Source organism: Pungitius pungitius, chromosome 15 (assembly GCF_949316345.1).
Source record: "Pungitius pungitius chromosome 15, fPunPun2.1, whole genome shotgun sequence".
NCBI lineage: Eukaryota > Metazoa > Chordata > Actinopteri > Perciformes > Gasterosteidae > Pungitius > Pungitius pungitius.
In genome coordinates this window covers 14,182,370-14,195,351 of record NC_084914.1, presented here as the reverse complement: position 1 = coordinate 14,195,351, position 12,982 = coordinate 14,182,370, and the positions used below count along the sequence as shown (strand labels likewise).

Sequence of the window (12,982 nt, the reverse complement as noted above, 5' to 3'; positions counted from 1 at the left end):
GGCAGGGTGGGTGTCGCCAGTGTGGGAGAGCAGCCCGTGGATTGGCGGGACGAGGCGCCTGTATAAGAGATCCGAGGGGGCAGTGGGCGAAACGGGTTTCACGTCACCCACCCACCGCCGGTCCCCGCCGCGCCGGGCCGCTCGCGTCTCGTTCCAGCGAAACAAACAAAGTGCTGCTGCTGCTGCTGCTGACCCGAGTCAGAGAGGGGGAGACATGTCGGCCTCAGGGACGCTCCCTCCCGGCTTCAACTCTGCAAATATCCCGGCATTTCGTGGACGGACTGCGCTACTGTTGTGCCCACGCGTAACTGAGCGGAGGAGGTGGTATAAACACAACTTGAGTGAGCGCGTGCGTGAACGTTAAAGTAGATCAATAAACAATGAACGATCAAAAATAATTTTATTTGGTGCTATGGCCTTGTATAAATTCATTCTTGATGTATCGCCAAAATGAGTAGTTCAGATGATTAAAGAACAGAACATTTGATCTTTGCATTACGAACAACACGGACGAAATCAATCCGCTGATTCATATTTATATATATAAGTAAAATACAGTTACAATATATACACACATACTGTAAGTCACATGTATCAATTATAATTCATTGTTAGTGCTAAATAATATAATAAAATAGACAAGATGTTGATAATAATCTTTCCGTAGGAGATACAACCCTTTATTTGATAATATATCTGTTTTGATCAGTTTTAAGGACATTTACATTTATTTTACACAAGGTAAGGAGAAAACAGCAGCAAGGTAACACTTCTTTATTTAACCATTCTTTACCTAGTCGGTCGAATACCGTAAGAATGGATGTAGTGTTGGACGTGAAATAGATGTATAGCAAAGATAAAAATTAGTGAAAAACACAGAAGCATTGAACTGTTTATCACAAGTTTCATCTGCAAAGAGATGCTTAAGAAAATACAAAACATGGTTATAATTAAATTCAGATTGTGCGGCTTCACTCACAGATAACAGCAATGTTAACGTTAAATGTATCTTCACTTTGTTGACTTCAAACTTTAACGGCACAAGTAGGATTATACAAAATACAGTATGCAATAATACTCCTTCAAAAGATATAGTTGAAAGTCATAGCTGCTTGTCACCTACTGGCAAATGTGGCGACTATATGTTTAACTATGGACCACTTAGTCCACATATGGTTCGATGCTGCCTCTCCGGTGCGGACGTGGGAAATGCTTAGAAGCGGTTACTAGCCAGGGTGAGCGCAAAGCGGGGCAGGCGTAGGAACGAAGGGACCACCGCTGACAGCCAGGAGAGATACGGCACCTGGCTCAGGAGGAATTTCAGAGACGTGTAGTCAGCTACGGTCCGTCCTGGACACAAACAGATGAACAAAGCATCAAAGTCATGTGACTGTACATCATAGTAGGGAAGAAAAACATGAACACAAGCAGCAGGTCCACACTAACCATCAATGTCTTGTATTCCATAGCGCCTTGCCAGGTCACAAGTCAGGAGCACCTTCCCAGTCAGAGACATCAGATGTTTATCTGTTAGGAAAGAAAACTCTTGACTTACTTTGCAAATAAACAAGAATAACAGTTAATCGAGTCCAGCTCCTCCGCAATCATTTCAAATAGAGTAATCCTACCGTTTGCCAGGTTGACGATGCACATCCCACTCACTTCTGTGGATTCCCCATTGGCAAAGACTTCTTTGAACTGAGCCACAAAAAAAAAAAATGATTGAGCACAAGAAATAATGAAATACCTGCGGTGAAAAAGGATTTACTGTAAAAGAAGAGTGTACCTTGTCATCGCCACTTTGTGTTGATTCTTTGTCTAAGACAAACTGAGACACCAGCTCTGTTTTTACCGCTCCAGGCCACAGACTCACAGAAGCCACGCCCCTTCCTTTAAGCTCCAACGCCATGTCTGCTGCCAGCCTGTCACACTGAAACAAACAACAAACACCGTCACACCGGATTACACAGCACATGTACATTGATGACATTTGGCCCCTTGACAACATAAATCTGAGACTAAATTAGAACTTACTGCCGCCTTGCCAACGCCATATGGCACGTTGAAGAGATACCGCAGACCCCCCATGGACGAAATCGTGACTATCAGACCCCGACCTTGAGCCACCATCATCCGGGACGCGTGAACGGAGAAGAAATAGTGGCCCCTGCCGGATTCAATAAAAGATGTTGGTAAAATTCCTAGTAAAAAAAATGCCTACAGAAACTGAGATATTTAAGTAAACACGTCACACTGCTTTTGACATCACTCTGACAGTTTCTAGGAAAGTCACCCGGAACTCAAACATAATTAGAGAAAACAAAAACAAATGAGGTAACAGCAGTCTGGGGAAACCAGCCCTGGTCACAAGGAAATGACTCGGTCGAGTCATCAGACATGACGAAGTGTACCTGAGGCCTGTGTTGTTGATGGAATCCCAAATGGACGGATCGATTTCCCAGAACTTGATCCCCATATTGTCAAAGATGGCCTGAAAGAACCCATCATGTTTTAGAGGTCAAGCTAAGAGGTCACCGAGTCAAATGTCTTTTTTTTTATTGGCGTCTTAATTTTGTTCACAAAACACAAGTTTTCCACAAGGTCGTGTTTAGGCCCTTTATCTTACCTGGACTCCAGCATACGCGTTGTTCACCAGCAGGTCCAGTCGGCCATTTTGCTCGCGCTTGATCTGTTCAAACAAGTCTTCGATGTCTTTATCTTTTGTGGAATCGCAGATAACCGGGACACACTTTCCACCCCTCTCCTTCACCTGTGTTGATAACAAACGCGTCAGCCACAGACCGATTAGACAAAGCAGCTCCGACACACAACCGCTAAGAAACGCCGACATCGCAGTGGCGAAGCCGTCAGAGTGGTCCAGACCTCAGCCGAGGTACGGATCACAGGCCGATTGCACCGTTGTCAGTAAGCGATTGTAGCAAATTGAAGCTGGAAACGTCACCTGGGCAGCGGCTTGTTTCAGAGTGGTCTCCTCGCGCCCTGTGATGTAAACAGTGGCTCCTGCCTCGGACAGCTGGAGGGCTATTCCCTGGCCGATGCCTCTGGAGGCCCCCGTCACCAAACACACCCAGCCAGACAAGGACATTCTCCCTGGAGAGGAGGGACAATAACATGTCAGATAAGAGATAAGACCAAATGTCAAGTAGGAAAGACTCAGTCAGTTTAGTATCATCAGAGGTCAGCTGGGGAGGGGTTGCAACACTATCCAGAGTTGGCTTAAAATCTCGTGTCTTTTTCTCCCTTCAAAACTCCTTTTAGTGAAATGACTGTTACTACGCATTGCGCATGTGCAGTCAACAGCTGATTTACCATGACGTCATTAATGACAAAGTTACTGATCATCAATGAGGGTAAACTTTGCCCCGAAGACAACAACATTGTAAAAAACGTACATGCATTAAAAGGTAATCGCAGTGCGATTACTCGACGTTAATCAAGGGTAATATTATTATTATTCACACAGTAAAAATACAACCAGAAATAATTGTTTTTAAAATAAGTTATGTTTAGAGCTTACACTTAACTCACGTTCTTGTTCTTATGATATACCAACTCATCTTTTAGACATTTTCCTAAACGTTATTTACTTTTAGCAGTAATGGTTATTCTTGATAATCGTATCGCGTTGTAAGGAATGCATGGACAGAGGCAAGACTCGACTGTTACTCACCTACGATTGTGGACTTGAAAGTCTGAAGAATTCGCTTGAATAAAAGACTCTGGTACCTTAATCGTACTTCAGCCTCAGACGAGCGAACGGATCTGAAGTTTCCGTCTGCTTCACGCCGCTGTTTTATATCAATGACTGGTGACGCGAGCAACAATGTGAGCAGTATTATTTCCAAGGAATTTCGAAGCACCGTTTTCTGTGGTCGTGGTGTCGCGAGAAGACGCACCGAGAGGAGATTACGAGGTTTCGTAAGCTATCGGCGACGTTTCGGTACCAACTTTAGATCGAATAAGTGAAAGACAATTGTGTGTGTCGTTTTCGACGCAGATGATATTCCCCTACTTATTTGTTGTGTACACATTCCTACATTTGCCCATTGCGTTAGGCAAAGAAAACACCACACGATGGCGCTATAGTCTTGCTAAAAAATATACAATGACGGTGTGCATTAAGGGTCGGGTTTTAACAGATAGGAGGTTTGTGCTGGTCTGCTGCTCCAATACTACTTCAGAGACAATGCAAGTGTATTTGTATAGCATATTTAAACAATGACTTTTCACATGTAACCATTAAAACCACCGAAATGAAAAAAATGTTACTGTCTGTTTGCCCAGTCAAACAGGAAGTCATTTATTTAAACCATCGTTAGGGAAATACACAGGTGGATCCCGGTGAGTCACCAACACTTTCTGAAACAAATTCATCAGAAAAGACAAAGTTTTCCAACTGTAACTTTTTTATAATTCTTTATTTTAATCCACTTTATAGATACCTTTTCCATGTATGTCTATTTAATACATTCCTTCAAAGACAACTACTTTCAAAACTTGTATTTTTAAGTTATTTTCTTGTGTAAAGTCTGTGCACAATGGTTTAGCCTGATGACGAGGACTCCCTGTCATCAACATATTCCCTCTATTATCTTCCTGAACTACCATCAGGTATGAAGAAGCAGCTGGCCCATCACAGCAGACCACTCCGCCATCTGGGTGAGTATTGATCCCATTCAGAGCTCGGGGAACATCTCGAGGTGTTCTCTCATTAACATGCGCTCGTCCCGACAGATGTTGAAACCTGCAGCTCCACCGCGGCTCTCTGTGGCTGGGAGCGTTTAGCCGTAAACGACGCTCTACACATGTGTCTCATCCTACTGACGCGCATCAAACCCAGTTGTTGAGCTGAATGCATCAACTTCTGGGAACCTTTGAGAGCGACACGTTATCAAGTAAGTTTATTTGGAGGCAAACATAACATTCTTTGGTGTCGGAAGAATAGGCTTTCCATTAAGGAGCCGATTTCTTCATTTTTAAACTAGATTGATTAGATCATAATTTTTCCCAGGGTGAACCTATTTCAATCTATAGTGGTCGTGGTCAGAGACTGCAAAGGGGGAACTGCTTTGCTTTTATTACCCCGTTAAAGCATTAAAAGAGAAATCGGCTCAATCGCGATGGAGCAGACCCGGCGGGGCGGTGCTAACCCTTCAGAATGGGCGACGTGACCCAAATCGACGTGGCGCTGCGCTGCGTAATCCGTTCACTTCTGACACAGAGAGGCGGCACCTTTTGTAGAAATCGATCCGTCGACCCGTGAGTGAAATGAAATACCAGATCTGTAACAACTGGATCATAAAAAGTATCGTGTTGCGATACAACACTGTTTTCAATGTGTGCGCGAGGTGCGGTGGTTTCTTTCATTCAGTAAACGTCCACCAGGGGCAGCATTGTACTGATCTGGATCCACGAGGACTTTTGTGTCGGTGTCAAAAAGAGGCGCACTCTTTGAGCCGAGCTCGGGTGCGGATTGGTCGACGAGCGACTGCGCGGAACCTCTTTCTTTTGGACGGGACAACAATGGTGGGGGGTGGAAAGGACACAGCCGGTTTGATTCCAGAAGGACGCGCCCCCGCCCCCGCCCCCTGACTGTTATTTAACTGGGCAAAAAGAACTGCTCTACAAGACTCGGTAGTTCACTGTGACAAAATCACTCCAGGTAGAAAGTTAACAGTTTAACATGATTCTTAGGAGGATGAGAGAAAGGCAGAATAAAACAATAATTAAAGCAAACTTTATCTTTGACATTATCATGGTCTTAGGCCTTTTAAGTCAACATATGACCAGGAGCTTTTGATGTACCATTTAAAAATTAAAGCCTCTCAAAATATCATACAAGAGCCAATTTCCTTCAATATCTCAATCACCAGACTACATTTTGTCATTTTCAGATTAGATTTAAAAGGAAACAATTGATACCTTTATGACCATTCCACTTCAGGTTGATAGCACACATCCCAAGGTGACACTTCTGATGTTCCATCCCAAAATAAAAGCCTCTCAAAATACCATACATGACCCAACTTCCTTCGAAATCTTTTAAACAGTGTTTTTTTTTAATTGTGCCCTACGCACACAGTTTAATATTTCTTCTGGCAAAATGCAATTTTTAGAGCCCAAGGTCACAAGAGCACACTGCGTGGATTTGAAAAGAATCGGGTTCAATCCCTGGGAGCAGTTCTTTTACAACTGTAAGAAATTCTGAAAATATGCCAAAAAGGAACATCTTTAATGATTAGTGTATGCCGAGTGTGGTCTTTTTTTATTTCTAGAGGGCGCTATAGACACATTTCTTTATACACAAATGTGAGACCCAAAATTGATCAATTTTTTTAACAGTCCAGATATCCATGCCAAATTTACCAACTTTCTGAACATGATAAAGGCCTCAAAAAGGCCTGCGGTTCGTGAGAATAATAATAACAATTCCTTGTTATACAATATGTTCCTCTACGACTAGTCATAGCGAGGACCCTAATAATGATTCCTATAAATGCAATAGGTTCCTCTATAACTAGTGGTAGCGAGGACCCTAATAATAAACGAGCAGCGTAATTTTGAGAGACACATGACTCTACCGAACGCATGAGTGTAGCTTTCATGTCTTTATGTGTTTTAAAACTGCTCAACTAGCAGTTTACAAAATATGTACCTTCTGTTTTTTTTTTTTAAATATGTGGGGAGATTTGTATTGGACCCTATGGGGCTTGAGGCAGACTTTGTCTCACTCTCGGGCTCCTCATGCAAAAAGTTAATAAATGTGGGATTTCATACTCTATGTCTGACCAGCACAAGCATGGCATCGTTTTAATCTAGAAATGAAGCCTGAAAAGTGAATATTGTGGCCGTAAAAGCAAAAGTCCCTTTCTTTTTTTTTACTAAACTCTGACACTACTCTCACTCTACTTAACTCTAAGAAACGCAATACACACCAAGATAAAACTCAGAAACGGACCCAAAAACTAATGAAGCATAACTACTGATTATGAAAAAAGTATAATAGATATCAACTGTTTTTTTAAATAAAATTGTTAAGACTTGTGAACTCCATTGGAAACCATGTTATAAAAGTTGAGGTTTTAATTAATATAAATTCAATTATAAGAGCTAGAAAGCTGAATAGTCATAGCACCGCTCTCCTGAATGAGCTGAACATTTTAATACTAGAACGGTTTAAATAGCTGAAAGTGTGAAGGAGTGGTGCGAGGTGGCACGGAAGAAATAGAATAAGTTGCATCAATGCATTCCAACAACTTAGCCCTTTTACTAAAATATCTCACATAGATATTTTTGCTGTATACGGAATTCAGAAGTTATGTACCTATTACTTATAGGCAGATACTTACTGGTCATAGTAACAAACCTAACTAAATCTGCTTTTCAATTCAATTCATTTTATTTTGTATAGCCCAAAATTGCAAATTACAAACTTGCCTCAGAGGGCTTTACAGTCTGTACACATGCAACATCCTCTGTCCCGCAACCCTCACATCGGCAGAGGAAAAACTCCCCAAAATATGAAAAAACCCTTTAATGGGGGAAAAAAGGGAAGAAACCATAGGGAGAACGTCAGAGGAGGGATCCCTCTCCCGGGATGGACAGACTGCAATGGATGTCATGTGTACACAATCAACAATGTAAAAAAAAAGTACAATACATTCAATTCCTCTAACAGAAATGATACAAGTAATTGCAAGTAGCAGAACAAGTGTACGGCAGGACCACTGCAGGGACAACCACCATCAGATCGAACCACCATCCACAGAGGCTTCTGTGGGGAGGGAGAGCAGAAAGATGTTGGTTTATGATGACAGTAATATGAATCATATTTAAAGTAATGATGATGGCAGCAGCAGGTGTCAGCAGAGCCATGAGCCAGGAGTCAGAACCGACCCAACTGACCGAACTGACCGAGTCTGTCCCCCGGACTGAAAGTGGAAGCTGGTTCCACAAAAGAGGAGCTTGATAACTGAAGGCTCTGGCCCCCATCCTACTTTTTAAAACTCTAGGAACCACAAGTAGCCCAGCATCTACGGAGCGTAGATGCCTTGTAGGGCAATACGGTGTAACAAGCTCTTTAAGATAAGACAGTGCCTCACCCACAAGTGCCTTGTAGGTGAGGAGAAGTACCTTAAATTCTATTCTTAATTTAACAGGAAGCCAGTGCAGAGAAGTTACTTACTTTTTGTGGGAACTTTTGTCCACAAAAAGCTATGCTGCTCGAGACCATCTTTGGCAGCACCTTAAATGAGTTCTTGTGTCCCCCGCGGCCCGGTGGAGCAGCAGAGCCTCTGGACCTTTCTACTTTACACTGTTACTAAATCCCAGTTTGTGCCCCAAACCCCTGTAGGGCTGTACTTTCAAGTAGGAGGATGAACTGGAAACAGAGATGGCAATGACATGGGTGAAGCTAGCTTCACTGGGCACCGGTTCTTCTTCAGAACCGGTGCCCAGTGAATCGATTCCTTGGAATCGTTGGCATGTCTTCCTAACAATGCCGCTTATCGATGCTGCTCATTGTAAATGCGTCATGACGTTACACACTCACTGCGTTTGTTTTGATTCAGAACGCAGCAAACATGCCACAGAGACTGAAGTTTGGCTATATTTTACGCGAAAAGACTTCAATACCGTCACTTGCAACAGTTGTAAAAGTTAAATTCCATCAAGGGGAGGGACTACCTCCAATATGCAGAAACATTTGGCCACCCAGCATGCGATTCATTTGCAGGACTGTCGCGTGTTTGATACACTACTACTTAACGACACGACAAGTGAGTCAAGCAGCAGCGGAGCTAACAGGACACCATCTGTTATTAATCCCAAAGGTAACTTGTCTAACTTTACTTAGTTAATGTGAGCGGCGCGCCATTTCATTCATTGAGTAAACTTTTACTATATAACAATAATAATCTCCATTGTCATTGTACATCAAATTGTGATGATGATAATGGCCAGAGTCTGGCAAAAGGCAGAAGCTCTTTCTTGACTGTTTTCAGTTTGTGTTTTTAGTTTTTATGCCACATAAATGGCAGTTTATTTTTTGTTTTCTTCTGTTGTCTGGACTATTGACCAATGAATGTGAAAATGAACAATTTCCACAAAAGACACTCTACTTTACTTTGAGAAGTAACTCACCTACTTTAAGTTTGTTTTGAGGTTGCTACACATACTTTGTGTATACTCGGTGGTGTGTCTTAAAGCTAATTAAAGCGAGTTAATTAGCAAACTTTGTACTTATTCCCTCACCAAATGAGAATCGATAAGAGAATCAATAAGAGAATCGATAAGGAATCGGACCGTTAAGCAATATCGATGAGGGAATCGGAATCGTAAAATTCGTATCAATTCCCATCCCTAGGTGAAGCGTCTGCTAGCTGTCTCGAGGTGTGTGTTTGTGCGTGTGCGTGTGTTGATTCACCGGTCGTGTAATTCAGAGCACCTGGGAGGTGAACTCCGAGACACCTGGGGTAGTACCGCCCATTAGGGTTGTCACAATACCAAAACTATGACTTCGATACTATACCTGCCAAAATATTACAATACCCGATACTTTCGAAACGATACCACAAATAAGATACTAAAATATCTATGATAGTAACAAAAAAACATCTTTAAGGTTCCCTTTTTACCAGCTTGTTCCTGCCCAGCTTTTTAAAGACTAATAAACTAACAAATGTCATTCATATTAGTATCTTTTTCTCTGAACTCTCTGACCTCTTGGTCTGCTCGTCCTGCATTTTGCGTTTCATCTTGTCAATCTCAGGGGGGAGAAGTAAGTAAGATAGATTGTAGTTCATCCTGAAGGACCATTCCAGAAGAGGCCTGTGTAGCTGATGAGGTAGATGGCTGGTCCTCATCCTGAGGCTCTCAGACTATTCCAGCAGCAGAGTCATGTGTAGCAGGGCGGGTAGGTGGCTCATCCTGACCAGTAGCAGAGGATACTCCAAAATATTTTAAAAGTGACCCTGAAATTGTAGTTGATTTGCAATTGAAATTGAAATCAAAAGACCGTAGGATTATGTTTTATACAGTTAAAACAGCATGGGGTCAAATTGACCCCAAACATAATATAGTAGGGTTAAATAAACATGCCCTTACGCTAAATCATTCATTACATGCTATATTAATCTAACTTTTAGGGAGGAAACTGACCGTTAAACTATACTTTGTCACAAAATATAGTTGTAGCAAATAGCAAATGTCCGTCTTTGAAACTACCTACAGATTTAAAAATTCCGTTGGTTAATGACAGAACCTAACGTTGAACCAAGTGATGCAAATAAATAATAACTGAACTCACAAGCACATTTTATGGTGAAATTACAAACCTTGTGTTTGTTGAGTTAAAACCGAATTATTGTTGTATAAGCATTAAGCAACATAGCAAAAAGGCTAACAGACGAAAGACTTACCCCACCAATTAATTTCAGTTCTGCATTTGTTGCCGGCAGACCCGTTACACATTCATGACACACGTATAATCATACAGAGAGAGAACATAGTTGCATACCTTCATCTTTTGCTCATTTCTCCTCCTCTGCTTTTCTTTTCTTTCTATAGTGGGAACCTGAGGGCTTTAACCTTTTTCTGTCCATCTCTGTTTATATTTGCCACTGACTCGACAAGCAACAGATTTCCCATCCCCCCAACACTGTCAGTCACGACCAGAAGTCAAGACTAAACCAATTAATATGAGGGGCCGTTCAAGACATTATTCATTCTGGTACTCTCACATACATATATTCTCACTCTTATATACATACATTCTCCTTTTACATACTTATATTCTCACTCTTATATACATACATTCTCCTTTTACATACATATATTCTCACTCTTATATACATACATTCTCCTTTTACATACATATATTCTCACTCTTATATACATACATTCTCCTTTTACATACATATATTCTCACTCTTATATACATACATTCTCCTTTTACATACATATTGTACGGTGTGGGTTAGTACGGCTCCGGACACAGGCACTGACACCAGGGTGGTGGGTTTCAATGGTTTTATTATTTTATTATTTTCGCTCGCAATGACACGCCGCTCGCTTGGTCGGTCTCTCCCCTTCCTCGCTCCCGCCTCACTGTTATATCGGGGGAGAGCACACACACACACATGATTATCATTGTTTTCACCTGGCACCGTTCCCAGAGCCGCTCCCCCTCTCTCCGACCTGCAGCCGGGCTGAAACCACGCCCGCCACCACATACCCCCACCGCCCGACTTAGGCCGGGGAGCCGTCCGGCCTAGCTCACTCCCCCCCCCCTCCCTCCAGGGGGCGGGAGAGGAAGTCCGCCACGACCATCTGCGTCCCCGGCCTATGGACCACCTTGAAGTTAAAAGGCTGGATGGCCAGATACCACCGAGTGATCCGGGCGTTAGTATCCTTCATGCGGTGGAGCCATTGGAGCGGGGCGTGGTCCGAACAGAGGGTGAATGAGCGTCCCAGGAGGTAGTAACGCAGGGAGCCCACCGCCCACCGGATGGCCAGGCACTCCTTCTCCACCGTGCTGTACCTGGCCTCCCTCTCCGACAGTTTCCGGCTGATGTAGACCACCGGGCGGTCGACCCCCTCGACCTCCTGGGACAAAACGGCCCCCAGCCCTCTGTCCGACACGTCGGTCTGCAGAACAAACGGGAGAGAAAAGTTAGGTGTGTGGAGGAGCAGCTCCCCACAGAGAGTCTGTTTTACCTTCTCAAACGCCCGCTGGCACTGCTCCGACCACTGGACCGGATCTGACGCACCTTTCCGGGTCAGGTCGGTCAAGGGGCTGGTGAGGTCTGCAAACCCGGCGATGAACCGTCTGTAGTAACCTGCCAGCCCCAAAAACCGCCTCACCTCCTTTTTCGTCTTGGGGCGCAGGCAGGCTGCAATTGACGCTGTCTTGTCTACCTGAGGACGCACCTGCCCCCCCCCCCAAGTGGTACCCCAAATACCGTACCTCCCTCCGTCCAACTGCACACTTCCCCCGGGTTGGCGGTTAGCCCGGCCCGCCTCAGCGACTCCAGCACCGTGTCCACCCGCCGCACATGCTCCGCCCAGGTGGTGCTGTGGATAATGACATCATCCAGGTAGGCGGCTGCATATGCGGCGTGCGGGCGCAGCACTTTGTCCATGATGCGCTGGAACGTGGCCGGGGCACCGAACAAGCCGAAGGGAAGCATGGTGAATTGGTACAAACCATACGGAGTGGAGAAAGCTGTTTTCTCTTTGGACTCTGACAACAGGGGAATCTGCCAGTAGCCCTTAGTTAAATCCAGGGTCGTAAAAAAACGTGCAGTGCCCAGCCAGTCCAGGAGTTCGTCAACCCGGGGCATTGGGTAGGCGTCGAATCGTGACACGTCGTTTACCTTGCGGTAGTCCACGCAGAACCGCACAGTCCCATCCTTCTTGGCCACCAGAACGATGGGGCTGCACCAGGCGCTGTTGGACTCTTCTATTACCCCCATCTCCAACATAGCCGCCAATTCCTCCCGAACCACTTTTCATTTGTGTTCGGGTAGTCTGTAGGGTCGTGACCTCACCGTCACCCCCGGGGGTGTCTCGATTCGGTGCGCTATCAGGTCGGTGCGGCCTGGCCGGGGAGAGAACACATCAGCAAACCGCTCCTGCAACTGGGCAATGTCTGCTCTCTGGTCCTCAGAGAGATGACCCTCACACGGGAGCGGGGTGGGATTAGCCGCTTTTGGCACCTCCGGCCCCAGGTCCTCTCTTTCCGATACTGTGGAAATCAGAGAAACAGACTCCGCCTCCCTCCAGGGTTTCAGGAGGTTGAGGTGGTATATTTGTGTGGCCCCGCCCCTGTCAGACCGCACCACCTCATAATCAACATCCCCCACCCGGCGTGTGACCTCGAAGGGCCCTTGCCACTTAGTTTTGAGTTGGAAGAAGGAAGTAATATAAGTACCTTTTCTCCCGGTGTGAATTCTCGTTTTTC

General features: G+C 44.4%; 1 protein-coding gene and 1 long non-coding RNA gene across 4 annotated transcripts in view; one reads left to right on the top strand and one right to left on the bottom strand.

The window, feature by feature from the left end:
* Positions 1-383: 383 nt before the first annotated feature.
* Positions 384-3,911, bottom strand: dhrs1 (dehydrogenase/reductase (SDR family) member 1). 2 transcript variants are annotated; one of them, XM_037457862.2, is made up of 9 exons: positions 3,692-3,911; positions 2,963-3,111; positions 2,627-2,770; positions 2,412-2,491; positions 2,035-2,167; positions 1,787-1,930; positions 1,629-1,698; positions 1,447-1,527; positions 384-1,350 (listed from the first exon to the last, which is right to left on the bottom strand). In XM_037457862.2, exons 2-9 carry the CDS (start codon positions 3,104-3,106, stop codon positions 1,214-1,216), a joined length of 933 nt encoding a protein of 310 aa, XP_037313759.2. In that variant the 5' UTR covers positions 3,107-3,111; positions 3,692-3,911; the 3' UTR covers positions 384-1,213. The 2 variants fall into 2 exon arrangements, with proteins under 2 accessions (XP_037313759.2, XP_037313762.2); XM_037457865.2 differs by having other exon boundaries at positions 3,748-3,911.
* A 232-nt stretch (positions 3,912-4,143) lies between these two features.
* Positions 4,144-12,982, top strand: part of LOC119208994 (uncharacterized) — a 28,426-nt gene continuing 19,587 nt past the window's right edge. The window contains exons 1-3 of one of the 2 annotated variants that reach the window (XR_005119523.2): positions 4,144-4,362; positions 4,633-4,680; positions 4,756-4,916. This is a non-coding gene — a long non-coding RNA (uncharacterized LOC119208994). Of the gene's footprint in view, positions 4,363-4,431; positions 4,681-4,755; positions 4,917-12,982 lie in introns of those variants that run through there. The other variant, XR_005119522.2, reaches the window with a different exon arrangement.